At 54.9% G+C, this 20,569-nt stretch overlaps 1 protein-coding gene across 16 annotated transcripts in view; it reads left to right on the top strand.

Annotated features, from left to right (window-relative positions):
* Positions 1-20,569, top strand: part of NCOR2 (nuclear receptor corepressor 2) — a 211,435-nt gene that overhangs the window by 104,690 nt on the left and 86,176 nt on the right. For 13 of the 16 annotated variants that reach the window (XM_055322399.1, XM_055322400.1, XM_055322401.1 and 10 more), the window contains 5 exons: positions 6,253-6,319; positions 12,508-12,680; positions 13,630-13,723; positions 16,325-16,503; positions 19,868-19,922. In XM_055322399.1, coding sequence (XP_055178374.1) covers positions 6,253-6,319; positions 12,508-12,680; positions 13,630-13,723; positions 16,325-16,503; positions 19,868-19,922 — 568 coding nt within the window. The remainder of the gene's footprint in view (positions 1-6,252; positions 6,320-12,507; positions 12,681-13,629; positions 13,724-16,324; positions 16,504-19,867; positions 19,923-20,569) is intronic. The other 3 variants (XM_055322397.1, XM_055322408.1, XM_055322407.1) reach the window with 1 other exon arrangement.

The raw sequence follows: 20,569 nt of genomic DNA, 5'->3' as shown, positions 1-20,569 counted from the left end.
GCTGAGGATTCAGTGAGTTACTGTCCCTGAGGTACTGAGCTCAGTGTCAGGCACGTGAAAAGCATCTTGTGATCTTTCTTCTTGCTGTTTTATCCATGTATTCCTGTCCTTTGTTCATCCAACCAGTATTTATTGAGCGCTCACTGTGTGCTCGGCACTGTCCTGGGCCCTGGGGATGCAGGAGTGGATGGGTCTGGCATTCTGTGACCTGGTGACAGCTTGATAAGGACAGTGAGAGCCCATTCCATCTCCCTGCCCCCACTGCTGTCATTGGGCCAGGTGGGAGGTTACCCCTTCCCCAAGGACCTTGCTCTGTCACTTTAATTTCCCTGTGTGTGCGCGCTGGGGCTGCACAGTTAAAGTTAATTTCACGCTTGACTTCCTGCCGCGCTGGCAATTTCAGACGTGTCCAAGTCACCTGTGCCCACCTCTGCTGCGCTCCCTCTGCCACCTGCATCATGGGGAGGTGTGGGGGTGTCTGCCGTGGATGCTCAGCCCTTCTCAGGCTCTGGGAAGCAAGGGAAGAGGCCAGGGCAGCCCCTGGGAGAAGTAATTGGGCACGCCACTGCAGGACCTGCCAGGATTGCTGTTCAGGGAGCTCAGTGCCTTCTCGGAGGACCCCTGTGATTCTCCAAAGGGGTCTGAGGTTGGTGCCTGGGGGACAGTTACTGATATGTGTGCTCTGCTGTGTGCTGTGCCTTTCCTTGCTACGCCCTCCTCTGGTGGTAGAGCCCAGGCACTGGCCCTGTTCCTCTTGCCTTCCTGGGGCCTGGAGGCCTGTGGGTTCCCGGTGTTCTCTTCCCCGTTTTTCTTGTCTTGATGCCCCATTTCATCCCTCTTCCTGCCTCATTTGGGGGTTGGCTGATTGGAGCCCGCAGCCCTAGAGCTGTGCAGGTGGAAAGGGCACCTGGGACAACAGGTTTTTGTGGTCTTGCTCTGGAGGTTCAGAGATGTTAAGTAATTTCCCTAGGGTCATAGAGCCAAATTCCTAGACCAACCAGGTCTGCACACCCACCCTGTTACCTCTCCTGGGTCTCCGGTCTGGCCTCTGCCCCTTGCTAGTCCAGTGGCCTTGGGCAAGTCACCTTGCTTGTCCGTATGTAGGTTTCAGACCATCAGTTACTCCATCAGATGGATTCTTCTCAAGGTGTTCAGAGCCCCGCTCAGGCAGGCTTCCTCTGGAGCCAGCTGCTGGGGGTCTGGCTCTCCCTGAATGCCCCTCCTCACCCCCTCTAAATCCATCATCACCCTCACTCCCCTAGAACTCAATGCTGTCATTTTCCTCTGCCCGTTCTATTGCTCTGCTTCTCCCAAGCCTCAGTGCAAGCCTCTCTTCTTCCAGGAAGCCTCCCTGATTGCCCTAAGCTGTCCTATTTTATAACCCTGTGGTCCCAGGCCTGGCCAGACTCTCCTCAGACTTGCAGAGTTTCCAGCCTCTTATTGCTCCCTTCTAGGTTTTGTATCTCCTTCTGGGCCCAGCAGCAGTTGATGAGGCCTATGTTTCCTTACAGATTGTGCTTTTATAAACTCTGACTTCTCCAGGAAATGATAGCTATCCTTTGCATCCCTGTAAATGCCTCCACTGGCAAACTCATCATGTTGCTGGTTTGTCAGCCTTTCTAGAGCCCTCTTATTATGACTGTGTTGCCTATTTTTGCCAGAAAAAAATCATAGTAGAAAAGATTTGTCTGTAGGAAGCTATTTGCATCTCCAATACCAAAACATTCCTTGGGACAAAATAAACACTCCAAAAACGTTTGCCAGAAGAATGTTGAACAAGTGGACACCCTAAGCCAGATGTCTAGGGGATTGCGACCAGAGGCATGTCCATGGGGCTGAGAGGGAAAGGTAGAGTGGGGAGGGCTGGCAGGAGGCAGTAGGGAGTGGCAGGGACTGTGGTGAATGGTGAGCTCATCATCCTTGTAAAGGGGTGGTCAAGCCTCAGTCCCCAGCCTGTGGCCATGAGGGGGTGTAGCAGACTGCCTGGTCTTATAAAAGAAGCTTTAAGTTCAGCTTTTTACACAACAGCTTCTGGTTTTCAATACTGGCAACGAATTCAGATTTTTTAGAAAGCATGGCAGTCCAAACAATGCTTTCATGGACTGGCTCTGCTTGGTGGACTGTGCCCATTTGCAACCTGCGGACTTGACATTTGTCCTCTTTGGCAGTAAGTGGATGCCTCTGGGTGCCAGGCACAGTGCTTGCTTTGGAAGGAAATTCGGATCCACTGGGGAGAACTGCCCTGCAGTAGCTGTGGGGAACAGAGGTGGCTACAGGAGTTACCTCTGCCCTGTGAGACTTTGTACTCACTGAGTCCCTCCCAGGGTGCAGCCAGGGCACCGCAGCTGGTTGAAGACTGGCCTTGGCTGCATCTGCTTCCTCAGGCAGCTGGGTCAAGTTACCCCAAACCGAGCAGCTGGAAACCACAGCAGCTTATTCTTTCCCAGCTCTAGAAGCCACCAGTTGGGAATGAAGCGGTGATGGGACCCTGGTCTCTCCTGGGGAGCCTTCCGTGCCTTTCCCAGCTTCTGGAGTTTGCTGGCTCCCTGAGCATCCCTTGGCTTATAGACACTCCACTATCTCCTCTCTGTCTTCTCATGTCATCCTGCCTTTATGTGTGTCCTCCTCCAAGTCCACACTTCGCCTTTTTATAAGGACGCCATTCATAAGGGATGAGGGTCACCATCCTGCCTGCATGCTAACTTGATGACCTCTGTAAAGACCCGGTTTCCAGATCAGGTCGAATTCTGAGGTACAGGGGGTTGGGACTCCCAATGTCACTGAGTGTGGAGAGACCCATTTCAACTTGTAACATACACCATGCCCCCTGCAAGGTCTACCGTAAATTGTATTTGGTCGTACTGTGGCATTTCAATATAGATCATGACCCTGTTTGGTTTCTTTTTAAGCATCTATTTTAAAATAGCTAGATTTAGGGGCTCCTGGGTGCCTCAGTCGGTTAAGCATCTAACTCTTGATTTCCGCTCAGGTCATGGTCGCAGGGTCATGAGATTGAGCCCCCATGTCTGGCTCCACACTCCCCGGCAAGTCTGCTTGAGATTCTCTCCCTCTCCCTCTGCTGCTCCCTCTTTCTCTCTAAATAAATATATAAAATCTTAAAAATAAAAAGCTAGATTTACAGAAGAGTGGCAAAGATAGTATAAAGAATTTCCCATATATCCTCCGTCCAGCATCTCCTAATATGAACATCTTCTGTTAAGTGAGGCTGCATTTGTCAGAACTGATAATGTGGCAGTGGGACAGTACTCAGTGCCAACCCAGAGACTTTCTTTGGATTTTTCCGGTCCGGGATCTGATTGCAGATTCCTACTTTGCACTCTGTCCTTGTGTCTCCTTGGTCCACAGGTGACAGTTTTTCCATCTTCCCCTGACTTTCCTGACCCTTTTGAAGAGCTGTTTTCAGGGCTTGGGCAGAATGTCTCTTGATTTGGGTTTGCCTGGTGCTTTCTCATGATGGGGCAGGGCATAGATTTGGGGGGAGAGCCCCACAGAGCTGAGGAGCCACCCTTCCCATCAGGACTCGTCAGAGGTGCCATCACCTCCGTGCATGGCTATCTTGCTCTCCTGTGTTCAGTGCTTTAGAAGCAAGTAAGGATCCAGGCTGCCATCATGGGGTGGAGGGCTCCCTTCCACCTCCTGCAGGGGGAGCATCATAGGATTTGTGGCCGTAAGTGAAAACTGCTCAATGACTAGCAACTATTTGGGAGAAGAGACTTTGAAGCTATGCAAATTCTGGTTTTTCCTTAAAGCGTGGCCAGTTGTACCATTCACACGTGGATCTTCTGGCGGCAGGTGGGCTGAAGTGTTCTAGTGGTGACTTTCCATCTCCCGCCTTCCTTGTAAGCAGATTCTGTAAGAAACATTTGCTCCTTCTTCCTTATTTATTTATTCAGTTTTTTATTTATATCAGCACGCGGACTCATGGATATTTATTTTGTTCTTTGGGTTTGGGTCCAGCGCTTGGGTTACTTATTTTGGTATTTTGGTGCTTATATTTTCCCAGCTTCAGCAGTCCGAAGCTCAGGCTGGGTCTTTGTCCCTCTGATCTTTTAATTTTGTCATCTTCTTTTTAGCACTTCTTTACTTAAAGATGTTCTGGGCTCTTCTTGTGTATGCCTGTCCCAGCTTTGGAGAGAAATGGCTTATTGTTTTGGAGAATCCTGTGAAGAAGCAAGACCTCGGTGCTCCCCGGCTCCCTGCCCTGGGCTGTCCTTGCTTCTCGGCCTTCTCAGCTGCCCATCTTTTTAAAAGCCCTTCACCCTGCCCAAACCAAGACCTCATACAGCCAGCCCTGCCAGCCTCACTGTCTCTCGCCCCTCCCCAGTTCTCTCCAACCATATGGCCTTTCTTGTTCCCACCCCAGGCCTCTGTACTTAGAATCCTCTGCCTGAGGTGCCCTTCCCTCCGCATCGTTCCACAGCTAGGTGCTTCTGGTGATCCAAATCTCAGCCCCCAGCCCTCTTACCACTGCACCTAAAGTAGCTACATTCTCCCATCCCACCTACTCACTACCCCCACTCCCATGTTTGAGTTTCTGAATCCACCATGATGTGGACTGTCCTGCTTACTGTCCATGTGACCTCTCTGAGTGTCACCTCCGTGAGGGCTGGGGATTTTACACTACTCAAAGCTATGTCCCAAGTGCCTAGAAGAGTGCTGGCACGTAGTAGGTACTCCATAAACATCTGTTGAATGACTGAGGATGTGAAAACATGATGTTATTGAATTCGTTTTTCAGATGAGGGTATTGAGGTTGGAGGCCCTCTAAGGTTGCTGAAATACCTCGTCACAGAACGAAGTGTTCTGGTTTCAGCCTTTGTGACTGAGGATCCTGGTGCCCACCCTTTTAGGGACAGCACAGGGGAGGCTGATGACAGTGGGAGGGCCCTGGCTAACATGAGGCCAGAATGACCCCGGGAGGCAGGGTAACCCGTCCCCCTCCACCTCCCAGGACCCTCTTAGAAGTGGCATGGTATTTCCTTCTCAGGAGGTGGAGAGTAAACAGGGCTCTGAACCCTGCTAGGGTCCATGGGGAGTTCCAGAGAGGTGATGCTGCCCACACATTCACTGTGCCTTTCCCTCCGAATTAAGAGGGGGCATGTAGGCTTGTTAGCATCCCTGGACTTGAGACCAGGTAATGAAGATGCTGACTTCTGTTGAAGATCACTGGGGGTTGGGGAGAGTACTTGTTTGGCCTGGGACTTTAGTGTGGGGGTAGACCCTGAGGACAGCTGGGCCTGACAGTGGGGCCTTCTGAAGTGGTGGCTTCTGGCTGCAGGGGCCTGGAGGCAGAGAGGGACTCTGTATGAGGTGCCTGTGTCTGATTGTTTCCAGCCCTTTAGCCCCCTCGTGAGGCATGTGTTGGGGGAGCTTTGTCCCATCAGGGCCTGGGGACTCCTACCATCTTGGTCTTTTTTCTGAGGTTGGGGTTCTGGGTGGCTCCTGGAACCTCCTAGAGGCTGGATGGGAAATGGCATGTAAGCTCTTTGTGGGGTTTGGACACTACTGAGAAGATGAAGTTGGAGTACCCCTCCTCAGAGAAGCTGTCACAGCTGTACCCCTGGATCGCGGTGAGCAAGGTCTGGGTCTCCCCAGGCTACTTACTAAGGCCTGTCTGACGACACAGCCCCACCCAGGTGTTGGTAGCACTCACTTGTGTGGGGAGGCCATGGAGAGGGGCTGAGGGGAAGAGGGCTTACCGAGGGGTCCTGCCTCACGGGCTGGAGCATGGGTAGCCCATGCTGCCCTACTTATGTGACATCGACTGCCACAGGCTAAGGGTGCCCCAGAGGCCAGAATGTGCTGCTTAGTTGGAGGCAGACTGGGAGACACTCGTCTCTGTGTGGCCACAGACCTCAGGGTCTTGATCTCTCTGGCCCATGTTCCTGGTCTGAGCCTGTGGATGTTTCTCTGTGGCTAGTTTTCTAGAAGGGATCCTGGGTGTGCATGGCAGGGGATGGCAGCTCCAGGAGGGCAGGAAGCCTCAACACCCCACCCTCTGGGAACCCTTCTTCTGCACACTGTGCTCAGTCTGAAATGTGGGAGAGCTCGCTGGGAGGGAGAGGATGCACATTGGCATTTCATGGTTCCCTTGTGGGGCTGTGGGCTGCCTTTTAGGTCAGTAAAGGGGCAAACTTAGGGCTTGCTGTCAGGAAACAGCTCAGTGAAGGATAAGATATGTGAAACCCTGTATGACTGACCTGCCCCATTTGCTGTTTTTCTCTTGCTTAGAAACCAGGCGATGCGGAAAAAGTTAATCTTGTACTTCAAGAGGAGGAACCACGCTCGGAAACAATGGGTAAGCCACCGCTGGAGTCTCCCTGGTCGCTCCCCTGGGCCAGGCTTCCTGGACAGTCAGGTAGTCCAGGCACTTGAGGCTGTGCCCGTGGGGCCTCCTGGCCTGCAGCTGTCTCTCTGCATGTCCAGGCTATGAAGAAAGGCCAGGGATAGCGGGGCAGATGGGAAGCGTGGCAGCTGCTTTGATGAAGCCAGGGCTTGGGGCGCAGCTACCCGAGGAGGCCTGGGGCCCGGAATTCTGCTGCTCCTTTTCCAGCCTGGAAGGGGAGAAAGCAGTATGTTGGCCTGGAAAATTGGTTGCTGTCAGAGGACCTGTGGGCTTTCCAGGCAGGAAGAGAGAAGTTTGTTGGAAGAGTTGGGGGTGGGGTAGGCCATGTGTTGGTGGAGGTGACTGCAAGGCACTCCCTTAGAGATGAGGTTTTCCTGGCTCAGGAAAATGAGGGTGTTCAGAAGAAGTGAGGCTCCCTTGCTTACTCCGGTGGGCAGTGGCTACATCACTATAGCCAGGGGTGCGACTCCTGCATCAGCCACATGCTCTGGCCTCTCATCTGGGACGGGGGCCCAAGGCGAAGAGAGTGTGCATGAGGGAACACAGGCAGTTGTGGTTCAGGGGGGCTGTTTACATCACTGATTCACTGTCGGGGGTTACATTCCCCTCCTGCGATGGAGGGGAAGTCACTTGTTATTACTCTTCGCTGTGAGGGAAGAGCTGGCTCAGATGAGCTTACCCAGTACAGGAATTTGTGGCTGAAAGAGTCCTTTGGGTGGAGTTCAGGAGTCATTCGATCCTGTTTTACCTTCATTTCTGTGCAGTTTTTCTTCAACTCTGTATGTTAGCACATTGACAGATGGGTTTCTCTGTGGGACCTGAATTCCTGCAGCAGATCTGAGTCGTCTAGAGCCAGAGGAAGTGCTGTCCTTCCTCAGACCATCTCACCAAAGCTCGAATTGGACCACTTGAGGGCATGATTCCTCTAAACCAGTTTCTAAACTGACCGTGTTCTGGCCCCAGACCCCAGTTGGGTCCTGGAAGAGAGGAGACGCTTCTGGAACAGATGGCAGGTGGCTGGGAAGCTGGCAGGTGGTCCTCTGGACCCCAGAGTTCCATGGAGTGAGAAGTGGTGGGCATCTCGCCTTTCCTTTCTCAGTTTCCTCAGATCCCCAGATTGACCACATGGAGAACAGAGGTGGCATGGATGGATTTCTTGAAAGTGGGTGTTTCATCTTACTCATTGAGTTAAATATACAGCCAGGACCTGCCACAAGCCTGGTACAGTGGCTGAGCAGAGGAGGCACAGTGAGAAGTGCTGTGTGGAGGCCTGGAGTGGGAACAGCCTGCATGTCCCGCGTGGTAGCCTCAGTACTGAAGTGGGAATGACAGGAAGGACCAGCTGTGTGGAAATCTGGAGCATCAGGCAGAGGGCACAGCAAGTGCAAAGGCCCTGAGGTTGGAGCCAGCTTGGGTAGGATGGGACAGAATGCAGCAGGCAAGTCTGTAGTGCACTGTGTGACTTGGGGGTCGGCAGTTGATGTGAATGACATGGGAGCCAGATTGCCTTCAGCAGGATGAACCATTCAGATTTTATTCTAAATGCAGTGGGACCCTTAATTTATTCTTCTAAGTGCATTCTTGATAAACAATATGAAGTCTTTATTGTGAGAATTTCAAACAGGAAATTGGAGAAAATACAGTGAACACCTGTATTCCCACCGAGTGGAGTCAGTCATGGGGTCATGGCTAATGCTTCTTTGCTGTGTGTGCACATGTGCATGAGTGTGAATATTTTTGTCTAACAAGTAGGGAGTAGGTGCAGGCACCTGGGCCTCTCTCCCTAACTAACGCCTCTGTACCCATCTCCTGAGAGGATGGGAAGTTGTGTTCTCACCGCACTGAAGAACCAATAGCCATTCCCTGCCATCTTCCAGCCTCAGCCACATTTCTGTCCACTGTTGCCCTCTCTGGGGTGGGGTTCATTTTAGGCAGGAGGAAGAAATTCTGATGTACATTTTAGAAGGATCCCTGTGGTTGCTTGGGGGTCCCTTGAGGTGGAGGGGAAAGTAGTCTTATTTGAAATTCAGGGTGGCTCTGAGGCCAGGCTGAGCCCATCCTGCAATGGCAGGGCATTCTTGTTCTTGTTCTGTAATGAACCCAAAGCCCCTGATGCATTGTCTTCATCGAGGATGGGGAGGGTCCAGATGGTCCAGATGGTCCCCCAGACCTTAGGCCTGCATGCCCTGCCCCCACTGTGAACCAACCTCCTTCAGACTTAAAGGTTCCAGGGACCACACAGGTCAGCTGCCCACACTGCCTGCACTCCGGCCTTGTGCAAAGAGCCAAGGCTTTGCCCCCAGAAGGACATTGACATAAACCTCCTCAGCTTGTCCTATCCTTCCCTGGGAGCTGAGCTCAGCCCTGGGAGGCCGGACTGGGGGGTAGGGGTGGGGGTAAGGCTCTGCTGAGAATATCGGGGCTCAGGTTCAGCCCACCCACCATGGCCTGCTGTGTGTGATCTGGGGAGTGCAGTCTCCACCCCGAGCCTTACTCTTCCTCTTCTTCTTCTTCAAAATGGAGGCACGTGCTTGCTGCAAGAGCATTTAGAGTGGTGCCTGGTGAAGGGGGCGCTTTGACAGTGATGGTGGCTGTGTGGGATGGGTAAGCCAGGAGGTGTGCCCAGCATGGAGGGTGGGTGTACCTGTTTCCTGAGGCTGCTGTAACATGACCATAAGCCAGGCTGCTGAAGATAATAGAAATATATTCTCTGGTGGTTCCAGAGACCAGAATTCCAAAGTTAAGATGTGAGCAAGACTGTGTTCCCACCAGAGGCTGTGAGGTGGATCCCTTTTGCTTCTCCCAGCCCCTGGGGGTCCCTGTGTCCCTCTGGTCTCAGCCTCTGTATCCACAGGGCCATCTCCTGGTCTCTTACATGGACACCTGATTACATGGTTCAGAGCTCACCTTAATCCAGGATGACCTCATCTCAAGTGCTTTGTCAAACAAGCTCAAGTAATCTCCAGATTCTGGGAGGTCACCCTTCAGTCCACCACAGTGGGCACTGGCTTATTTTCAACATAGTCTGCCTTTCCGCTTTCCTTGGCTTGTCCCCACCCACCTTGTCATTTATGTACATCGAGAGGCAGCTGAAGGTTTGTTCACCCCTCTTCCATCCTTCACACCTCTCAAGAGTATTCCCGGCTTCCCTTTGAGCATTGGGGCTTTTCCCGGACCTGCCCCAGCAGCCGTGGCTTGCTTCTGCAGCCTGAGCACTGGGTAGGCTGGAGGCCGGGGAGAGTCGCAGCCTGTCACCCTTATCCCTCATGAACATGCTGTGGGGGAGGCCGGGAGCCCTGGTGCTCAGGACAGTTGATGCACAGAACATTTTGAGCTTCTGTGACCCTGTCCTGCTGAGCCCTGCAGGCAGCCTACGGGTTAGGAGGTGACCACAGAGGCCAGCCCCTCTGGCCAGCTAGCTGCAGCTGCCCTTCTCTGACACCACCTTCCTTTCCCCCAGCGCTTGGCCTGGGACTGCCTTCTCCTGTGTTCAGGGAGCCCCATCACCCATTGCCTCCCTCAGTGCAGAGCTGCATCACACCGCACCTGGCAGGGCAGGCAGGAAGGTTTCAAATCTTGGTGCTATTAGACATGTGGGGCAAATCATTTAACTTTTGGCCTCAGTTTCCTTCTCTGCTCGTTGAGGATATTAACACCCATTCATTGGGTCACTGAGTGAGAGGCTGCATGCAGTGTGCCCAGGGTGCCGCCTGGCATAGAGTGGGCACTCAGAACTGTCAACTGCAGGCTGGCTAGGCAGTCCCTATGGGATGGGAAAAGAACAACCATGTGCATCTGATTTCAAAATGGATCACAAAGTTATAGTAACCAGGACAGTGTGGTTCTGGCATAAGGGCAGACCCGAGACCAGTGGGACAGCATGGAATAGCCTGAAAATAAGCCCTCACACCTGTGGCTAGGTGATTTTTCACAAACGGCTGAATCCATTCAGTGAGAAGGATGGTCTCTTTAGCAAGTGTTGTGGGGATGACGAGGTATCCACGTGCAGAGTAGAGTTGGATCCCCACCCCCCAGAACTGACGCAAACACTCAGTCAACTGAAGCCCTAAATGTGAGAGCCGAAACCATAAAATTCCTAGGGAGAAACAGCAGTGACTCTTTATGACCTTGGGTGTGGCAGTGGCTTCTCAGGTATGACACCAAAAACACCAGCAGCAAGGGGCGAGCAGGTGCTCTGGATGCCATTAGAGTAACTTTGGGCTGCTGCTGCTGGGATCCTGGCCTTTGCTCCTACACTGAGCGATGCCAGGCACAGGGCTGGGGTACCTGGACCCTGAGTCCCCTGGCACCGGGGATGGTAGTTGCAGCCTGTGTGGGTTTGAGTGAATCTGTCTGCAGGAAGGAATGTTCAGCCAGTGGCAGGGGTGAGGGCGGGGGTGGCAAGAGTGAACTCTGGCTGCCAGAAAGCAACAGGTTGGGGGTGACATGTCCTCATAAGACACAGTGACTGTGGTCATGAGCATGGTGGTCCTGCTCCTCGTCCCCTGCAGAGATTTGCTGCTGGCACCCCCTCACACTGGCTTAGCTCTGGCCCAGCATTTGGAGCGTGAGTGTGTGTGTGAGCATGAGGTGGAGATTTGCTTCCTTCCCTGGTCAGTGGGTCCACCTCATGGAAAACCCACTGAGCATTCTTGCTCCCCGGGGAAGGGCTGCCACCTCTTGCAGGGCACTGTCCCCAGGAGCTCGGTGCAGTGGACACGGGCCGTGTGTGTCTTCTCTGGTAACTGTATGATTTTCCTATGCTGATTGGGTGACCGTTTCTCCCCATCTCCCCATCTGACCTGTTTTCTCACTCTTGTTTATCAGACTGCGGCCTCTCAGGCAGGAGTGGGGTGGGGTGGGTCCCCTGCTATGATGGTGACAGGGCTGTCAGTATCCTCCCCTCCCCCAGTCCCCATGCCCGATGGGGTGCTGTCTGCACCGCAGAGCCACGAACGCTGTGGCTGTTGTCTGCTACTGGAACCACATCCTGATCTCTATCGGGTTCTTGGAGCAGCCCACATATGTATGGGACTCCTGGGAGCTGGGGTCATGTTTCATGCCCTGCCAAAGCGGCCTGACATCCCCTTGGGTATGGATGCCCTGCTGTGTTTGCTGAGGACCAAGGTCACAGGTTGCCTTACATAGGTTGAAATGCAGGATGGGGTGAGGTGTCTGATCACAAGGACGAAAGAGGGGTTTTCTGATTATGCTGAAGCATTGAGAGGGCGTTCAAGCGAGACTCCCAGACCATGCCATCTGTCTAGCACAGCTGTTTGAGACGGGGAGATTGGGGTCTTATGGGCAGCTTATTGCTCCCCACCTGCTCAAGGTCTTGGTCACCTTGGAGATGTGGAAGGCAGGCAGCTATGTTCCTGGCTGGCTGGGGGTCTTTTAGTGAGGACATAAAGTAGGTGGCACTGTGAGTAGACATAGAGAGGGACTACGTTGTCCAGGAGAAGTGGTAGAGGCTCCTCCCTGGGAGCTGCTCAGGATTTCACATAGACTCCCTAGGCCTGGGATCATGGCTGAGCCTGAGGCCAGAGAATGAGGAACTTATCAGAAAGAGGATGCTTTCTAGGGGGCGCCCCGAACCTGACAGACACCCCAGAGCCTGTGTTAACATCATTTCCTTTCATGATGGAAATGGCCTCTGTGTGTGCTGCCCACTCCAGATGAGAGTCCTTCCCACATGCAGCTATGGAGCACGGGAAATGTGTTTCGGGGAACCAGGGTCTGAATACTAAATGTTACTTAATGTGCTTTGAACTTAGTCATGTGTAGCTGGTGGCAGCTGCATCAGATGAGGCATTTCTAGGAGGCCAGGCCGGTGGACCATCTCCCAGGGTAGGAGGCAGCCAGGCCCTTAGGGAGGGATGGTAGAGGCTTCTTCCCAGGAGCTGCTTGGGAGCAGCAGCTGGGTTTTCTTGGGGCCCAGGTCTGCCCAGGTCTCTGTGTGATCATGTGTGTCCTGTGTGTGGCCGTGTGTGTCTGCATCTCAGCTTGCCCCTGTCTGCCTGTGTGTGATGGTGTGTGCCCATGTGCATGCAGAGCGGGCTGGGAGCACAGAGGGGAGTGGGGCTGGCGTCCAGACAGAGGATGAACCGCTGATCAGTGCTCCCCATGCTGTACTCACCCAGGAACAAAAGTTCTGCCAGCGCTATGACCAGCTCATGGAAGCCTGGGAGAAGAAGGTGGAGCGCATTGAGAACAACCCCCGGCGACGCGCCAAGGAGAGCAAGGTGCGCGAATACTACGAGAAGCAGTTCCCTGAGATCCGCAAGCAGCGCGAGCTGCAGGAACGCATGCAGAGGTGAGCCAGGGGCTGGAGCCTGACCCTCCTCCTTCCTTGCTTCCTCCCGCATCCCACCTTGCCCACCACTTCCATTCCTCCTAGATGCCTCAAGGACCTGGGTCAGCAGAAGAGCCCTGGCTGCTGTGAAACAGCCCAGCAGGGTCTCAAACTGGTGGCCCAGGGACTGTATGAGGCTCTTGGATGTGCCATGCAGCACCTGCTTGGCTTTAGTGCTTATTTGAAACTCAAACATGTTTTGGTGGAGCAAGGTCCCCTTCTCATGTGCCATGGGCTGGCACCTGCCAGCCTTGTTCATTTATGTGGCCTGTATGGCCCCTGAAGGGAGTGGAGTTTGAGATCCCGGGTGTAGATCAGAGGCAAGAGGACTGCCTGCCCCTCACTTGGAAGCTGGATCAGGATGCTGGTCTCTGGGCTTATGTGGGGGTCATGAGGATAGTGTGAGATCCTGCATAGGAGTGCTCATTGCCCAGTAGGGGTGCTTGGTGATGTGTAGCTGTGCTTCTGTTGTTCCACAGATAGGGTGATGGGCAGTGAGCTTTGATGATGCCGCTTCCATCCTTTCCTGGACACTCACAGGCCACATCTCACTGAATGCCCCCTCCCAGCCCTGGGAGCCAGGGGCCACTCTATCCCCCTGTTACAGGGGAGGAGACTGAGGCACAAGTCCTGGAGCAGTGGGGCTGGGCTTTCGGGGGCATCTTAGGAGAGAAGATGGGACTGGGTCCCTGTGGCTTTCCTGGGTCAGGGTTGGGGCTCCATGCCCTCTCCTAGACTTCTCAGCCTGGGGTGGTCCCTGTGGGTAGGAGAGGCCTGGTCCCTTTGTACCTCCCTCCTTCCCACCTACACTCTGCCTCTGGTGAAGTTCTGGGCTTGGTCTATGCTGTGGTGCCTGCTGGAGTCCCGACTGCCAAGGGGCCGGTCTTGAGTATGTCCCTTTGGTCTCCAGCAGGGTGGGCCAGCGGGGCAGCGGGCTCTCCATGTCGGCTGCCCGCAGTGAGCACGAGGTGTCTGAGATCATCGATGGCCTCTCAGAGCAGGAGGTAAGAGCACAGCCTTGACTCTGGCCTTGACTTCATTCCCTTCCATCCCCCATCCCTGGGAGCTTCCTGACAGGAAGCAGAATTCACCCTGATGGTAGAAATCAAGGGGCTTGTCCCTGAAGTGTGGGCAGAATCAGTGCAGGGTATTGTGGCATGGGGGCGGTGGCCATCACCTTTCTCCAAGCCTAAAGGACAAATGGAGAAGGGGTGTTGCCATGCTACAGCCATCTGGCAGGACATGGCCAGGGCGGGTCACAGCATGATGCCACAGTGGGGAGGAAGCTGGGGGATTATTACCCCTGCCTCTTGTATCTCCTGTCTTGCAGTACCTCCCATTGGCTGAGCCCAACCAGAAGCCAGAGGTAGGGGTGCCTGAGAACTGTGCTTTCTAGGTCAGCCTCTCAGCACCCAGACTGGGGGCAGATGCGATAGTTCCCAGCACACCCCACTGGCGACCTTCTGGCAGGACTCCGGCCCTGCCAGCATGAGCACACTCTCTTTGTTCTCTTGGACCCCCTGGGCATGCCTGGACAACCAGAGCTCAGCCTTGGTGACCCTGGCCATGGTCTTGGTTCCCAGAGATGATCAGTATGCAGAGGAGGCATTTGCCTAGGGAAGTGTTGGTGCCAGCCTGGCCCCTCCTGAGTCTTACAGGTCAAGATTCTAATGTGCCAGTCCTCCCACCTGCTTGTGCCCAACCCCACAGTAGATGTGAGAGAGCCTTGTGAAAGGAGGGAGCACGTGCTTCTTCCCCAGGGACTCTGATCCGGTAGTGCAGCAGCCCCTAGCAACCCAAGGTCATTTAAGTCAAAGTTAACTAAAGTGATAGAAAACTAAAACTTTGGTTCCATGGCATACCAGGCACATGTTCTGTGCTCAGGACCCATGTGTAGTTCATGGCTGCCACACTGGACAGGGCAGGCAGTGAATACCTGCATTGCCGCAGCACTGCTCTAGGCTGCTGATTCTCACACAGGACAGACTGTTGAGTCCTAGGGAAGGGGTGCCCTGTTCAGTTTTCCAGGCCCTGCCCCCAGAGGTTCTGATGTAGCCAATCTGGAGTGGAGCCCAGGACTCTGCATTTTTTACCAAGTTACCCACATGAATCTGATGCAGGTGATTCAGACTGTCTGGCCATGAAAAGAGATCTTCTTTTTAAAACTTCACATGGTATGTCCCTTTTCTGAATGCCATTCGGTCCAGAGAAAGCAGAACTCAGCCCTTGGCCACAATCATACCTGCGGGTTGGCTCCAGCTCCTGTCGCGCCGATGCTATGGCTGCATGCACATCCCACAGGGGTGTGGACACGAGTTCAGTTTGCCTTGGAAGCAAGAGGGGGGTGGGTGGCCCTCTCCCAGTGTTTCCTGCCTGATGGCCAAGGGTGAGTAGCATCTCAGCCGACCATGTCCTCTGTCCCCAGCCCCCATGCCAGAGGCCTACTTCCCTGGGTCCTGGCCACATGAGAATGTAGCCACTGGCCTCCTGAGGATGTTGAAGGGATGGCATTGGGGTGGGGTGGTGGGAAAAAGGGATTTAGAGCCGAGACTTCACCTGACTGGAGGTTCCCTGGGAGGGTAGGAAGGAGGGGGCGGGGCAGGAGGAGAGATGCAGTCACAGCGCACGCCTCAGAAGACAGACCCCTGAGTGGGCACAGCAGGGGTTCCTGTCTGGAGACAGCTCTGCCTGTGACATGCCTGTGCTGTGCCATTAGTGCGCATGCGGGGTGGCCAAGGATGATGGGAGAGGTGTTGGTACCAGAGGGCTGTGCCAAGTACTGGGAGGCTCAGGCCTCCTGGGGCAGGGGTCCTCCCGGAGCTGGTGCTCAAGGCTCTGTGTTCCTGCTGGGAATCCCAAATGCCAAAGGAGAGGTTGGCTGCGGGAGGGCAGGCGACGCAGATCCTTTGAACTAGCTGATCTTGGCCATGCTGGGCCCTTGTCTGCCTCCTCAGATGGGTAATTAATCACCGGTAATGGGCTGGCTGCAGAGATTTGGGGAAATGAGCCCAGCTGAGTGGTGGCTCAGAGCCTCTTAATAGCCATCCCGATGCATTATGAGTGAACACCCAACTCCTACCGTGCATGGGGCCGGGCAGGCTAGATCCCAAGTGGGCATGCTTGAAGGAGCAAGTGCCAGGGCTGGGAGGGTGGCAGGGAGGAAATGGGTCCATGGTCTCACTGGCCCCTCTCTCTGCACTGCGTGCCCTCGGAGCCTGGATGGCCAGGCCTGTCTCCCCAGCTAGTTTCACCCAGCTGGGTGAACATCTTTCCTGTCATGTTTTATGGCACTTGCATTTCCAAAGGGAAGATGCATTGCCCCTCTCTCGCTGCAGATAAGGCCTCTGCTGCTCCTTGCATTTAATTTATAGCCCCATCCACCATAAACCTGTCTGGGGCTGCCTTTAAATTCTCCCTCCCCCTGGCATTTGGCTCTTAGTATTTTCCAGTCATCCCTCCCTTTCTGTCTGGCTCGGCACTTTCCCACTCTCACTGGGCAGGTCTGTACTCTCGCCCGGGGCCCCAGCGCCCACCCCTGCCCCTTCCCAAGGCTGCCCTCTGGAGCCCTCTGACCCCGGCCCTCCGCCTTCTCCTCCTCCCTCCAGAACCTGGAGAAGCAGATGCGCCAGCTGGCTGTGATCCCACCGATGTTGTACGATGCTGACCAGCAGCGCATCAAGTTCATCAACATGAACGGGCTCATGGATGACCCCATGAAGGTGTATAAAGACCGCCAGGTCATGAACATGTGGAGCGAGCAGGAGAAGGAGACGTTCCGGGAGAAGTGAGTCCCCCGTTGCTGGGGTGTGGGCCCTATGGCCCTCTTGGCCCTCTCTTGTCCTGGGAAGCCCTTCCTGTCAAGGCATGGATGGGATTCCTGGGGCTGCCGTGATGAATGACCACAAGCCAGGTGGCTTACAGCAACAGGAATTTTCCCTCACAGGTGTGCCAGGCGCAGGTGTGGGCAGGGCTGGGTCCTTCTGGAGGCTCCAAGGGAGAATCTGCTTGGCACCTCTCCCCTGGCCCCTGTGGGCTCCCGGCAGCTGGCATCATTCCTTGGCTGCATCATTCCCTCCTGCCTCCATCCCATGGTCTTTCCTGTGTGTCTCTCTGTCCCCATTTGTACTGGGTACAGGGCCCACCGTAATCCAGTGTCACTGCATTGTAACTAATCACATCCTCAGAGAACTTGTTTCCAAATAAGGTCACATTTAGAGGCTCTGGGTGGATGTAAAATTTGGGGCATGCTCTTCAACCTAGTACAAAGTGTGAGGGCAGCCTTATATGAAATGGGGCCATGTATATCAGAAGAACAAGGCTGGAGGATCTTGGAGGCTGGGCCAGAGGGCAGAGATTTGTGGCTGGCTGATGGCTCTTTGGTTTCCATTTTACTCTGAGAGTGATTGTTGAGCATGTCCTCTATCCCAGACACAGTGCACATGTGTTTTGGGTTTTGTGAGTTTGTCCCTCTATCCCTCATAATAGCATTGCCAGGCCATTCCAATTGCACAGGTGAGGAAACAGAGACTCAGAGAGGTTAAGACACTAAATGAAGGCCACACAGCCTATAAACGTTGAGGCAGGCTTTAGGCCTCATCATCAGGGCAAGGGCTCAGCAGCAGGGGAGAGGCTTGTTGGGGAGGGAGATGGAGCCATGGGGCAGGGGAGATTTGGAAAGCAGAGGCAAGAGTTGAGTGCTAAGAGGTGAGGCTCAGAGCTTCTAAAAGGAAAGAGCCACAAGACTGGAGTGTTTTGGGGAGATGAGTGAGGAGTTGCCAGATGGATAAAACCCTGTCTTCTCAACCAAACTCAGAAGTTGTATCCAGGGGCCCACACAGGTGCCAGGCACAGGCCCCGGAGAGGTGGGAGGGCGGGAAGCGAGGCTTGGGCAGAGGCCTCAGAGCTTGGGCAGAGGCCGCAGAGTTTGGCCAGCAGGGTACATTGGAAACAGACTCTGCCTGCTTAGCGGCTGGACCTCCACCTCTGCTTCCCGAGAAGGCCTCATGGCCAGGGGACGAAACTCCTATTCTCCAGCCACCGCTGTGAGCCAGGCCAGGGTCAGGCCCCCAAAGTGCCTGCTGGGCCTCAGGGACGAGGATGATTCTGGGTAATGGGCAACACAGATGGGGTGGGGGGTGGTGTTCTAGCTGCACAGACGCCAGGACACAAAAGTGTAGGAGCAGTTGATGAGGGTCTGGGCAGGAGAGTTGTGTTTTTCAGAAAAGCTTATGAGTCTGGAAATTCTAAAACATCTGTAAGAAAAAGAGGGGTAGTATAACAAGGCCTCAAGTGCCTGCCACAGACTGAGCAGTTTTCAGGGAATAGCACTTTGGGGAGTGGGTCCCAGGGGCGTTTGGGGTTAACTCCTTGGAGACAGAAAACCTAGTTGCTTGGGGCTCATTTCTTGGTCCTTATGATCCCCAGTGCGATCGTTCTGGTGCATAGTCAAGTCCCCAGGGTAAGCGATGGTATAATTTTAGTGAAGGGCCGCAGTCACGGGTGCTAAGAATTACTGTGGTGTTAGGGATCTAAATACTCCATGATATGTTTGACATTTTTATTTATTTATGCTTTCTTTTAAAAAAAATAAGGGTGCTTCTGGTGTGTTTTCTGTGTTCCAGCTTTTCTGAAGAGTTCATGTTTGCTCTTCTCACCTAATGAGTTCATTGTTATTTCAGAAGAACAGGGCAGCCAGGGAGGGGCTCGCTGGGCTCCTATCCGCTGAGCCTCAGCTTCGTGCCATGCATCTTTCCGGGAGAGTGTTCCTGGTCAAGGCCTCATTTTCCAAAGAATCGATGGCACTCAGGCCTCTGGAAATCACGTGCCAGTGGCATAGAGCCCCACCATTTAGTGGCTTAGTCCCCTCCAGTAGCCACTTCTCCTCTTGGAGCCTCAGTTTCCACATCTGTAAGATGGGTATAGCAACAGTGCCTCCCTTGTTTAGCTGCCGAGAGGTGCCCAGTGGGTAGGAAGTTCTTAGGAAGCATTGGCAGAGGATCCAGGGCTAGGATGGAGGGCACTGGAAGAGGTGAGCTAGATAAGGTTTCCAGGTTTGAAATCTGGTCTCCTGGGACCCCATCTCTCCTTGGGGAAACCTTGAGGAACGGATCTAGAGGGGAAGGAAATGTCACTGGGGCAGGGAGAGGAAGGGGACTGTCTGGAAAAGAAGGGCGTTCGGCTGGCTCCAGCTTTGCATGCTGCCTGAGGCAGGATCCCAGGCGGGGAAGCCTGCCACTCGACTCTAAGCTTCCTCCTGGAAGAAAGAAGAGGCCATTCCGGATTCTCTGGTGTCTGCTTGGGGAGCAGGGGAGGGGCCTGTTGGCCTTCTGCCCAGCCATCTGGAGGGCCGGGCGGGAGAGCACCGGGCGCTGGCCCAGGCTCCCTCAAGGGGACTGGGGCCCCCGCCTCACCAGCAACTCCTTCCCTCCCCGGGGGAGGCTGTGAGGCGGTGGCGCGTCGTGGGGACCCACCGGCAGGCCAAGGCTGGGTCTGGGCCAAGGACTCCACCCAGCATCCCTAGGGCCTCAGCGGCCGTGACCCACATCTCCGCCCCCACTGCCCGCCTGCTCCTGTGGCCCTGACATTTCAGCCTTGCCGAGCCTTTCCCAGTAATTCCGCAGGCTTCGCAGGAAGCCACTTGGTGGGGTGCCAGCTCCCCGCACCCTCTCTGGTATAAGTCCTTTCTTGCCGCCTCCTTGCGGGCACCCGGAGCCTGTGCTCCCGCCTTGCCCAGGGAGGCCTGCAGCTCGCCGCCTGACTTGTGGTCTGGCTGTGGGGGCCCGCGTGGGCTGGGTGAGGCCCGGCTTCCCAGACCCGGCCGGAGATAGAAACAAAGGCAGATTTTAAAAGGGGGGGAACCCCACCAAAGAGCTGCATGCAATGTCCTCATTTTTCCTGGAAGCTGCCTCCAGCAGGACAAACAAATATATTTTCAAAGGCGCTAAAACCAGTGACTCACTCCAAGGAACGCCCTCTCTTACCCTCGGCCCGCCCGCCCTTCCCACACCCCCCTGGGCTTAATTGCTCCGAGTGGGGCGGCGCCCGCCCAGCCGGGCCCGCGGAGATGGCAGGCGCCCGGGTGCTCGGCGCCTGCCCAGCTGGGAAGCCCCCTGTGCCTGGGCCTCATGCCCGCCCTTCTCCTTCCGCAGGTTCATGCAGCACCCCAAGAACTTCGGCCTGATCGCATCGTTCCTGGAAAGAAAGGTGAGTGGCCACCCCCAAGCGCAGCCGCCAGCCCAGCTGCCCCACCCGCCCCGCCACCTCTCTGGGGTCCACTCTGATGGGCGACCGTTGGCCCTGGGGCAGAGGACCCTCCCTCCCTGCCCACGGAGCTTGCCCCTGTTCTGTCTGTCTGTCCTTCCCTGCTTCCCCCCCCTCTGTCCTCCTGCTCCTTCCTTGGAGAAGCAGCCGTGGGCCCCGCCCCTGCCATCCAAGGGGGTGGAGCACCAGCGAGGAAACCCCAGGAGAGCTGAATGCACCCGGCTTCCCTGGAGCTAGCTCCTCAGACGTGGCACCAGCGTCCTTGCACGTTGGGCATGGGTTCTGGAAGCCATGCTGTGCCCGGCGTCCCCGTTAGGGTTTTATAGGCAAGAGTGGCATTCTTTCAGGGGGCTGCTCCCTCTGATGGTCACGGTATGCTTTCTGACACCAATGCCAGCCAGGCCTGTGGTCTGTAAGTCCTCATCCTATTTGGATAGACCTTTGTATAGAACTGCCACTTGAACCTTGCCTTGCCCCCAAACCCAGAGCAAGCCAGTGCCCCCTCTCGCTCTGGCTCCTACCTGGCAGGTGGACAGAGTGTCCTAACAGAATGGCAGAGACCTCCTTTGCACTCTTCACTCTTTATTAGG

Source organism: Nyctereutes procyonoides, unplaced genomic scaffold (genome assembly GCF_905146905.1).
Source record: "Nyctereutes procyonoides isolate TBG_1078 unplaced genomic scaffold, NYPRO_anot_genome, whole genome shotgun sequence".
In the NCBI taxonomy this organism is placed as follows: domain Eukaryota; kingdom Metazoa; phylum Chordata; class Mammalia; order Carnivora; family Canidae; genus Nyctereutes; species Nyctereutes procyonoides.
This window is presented reverse-complemented; position numbering and strand designations above follow the sequence as displayed.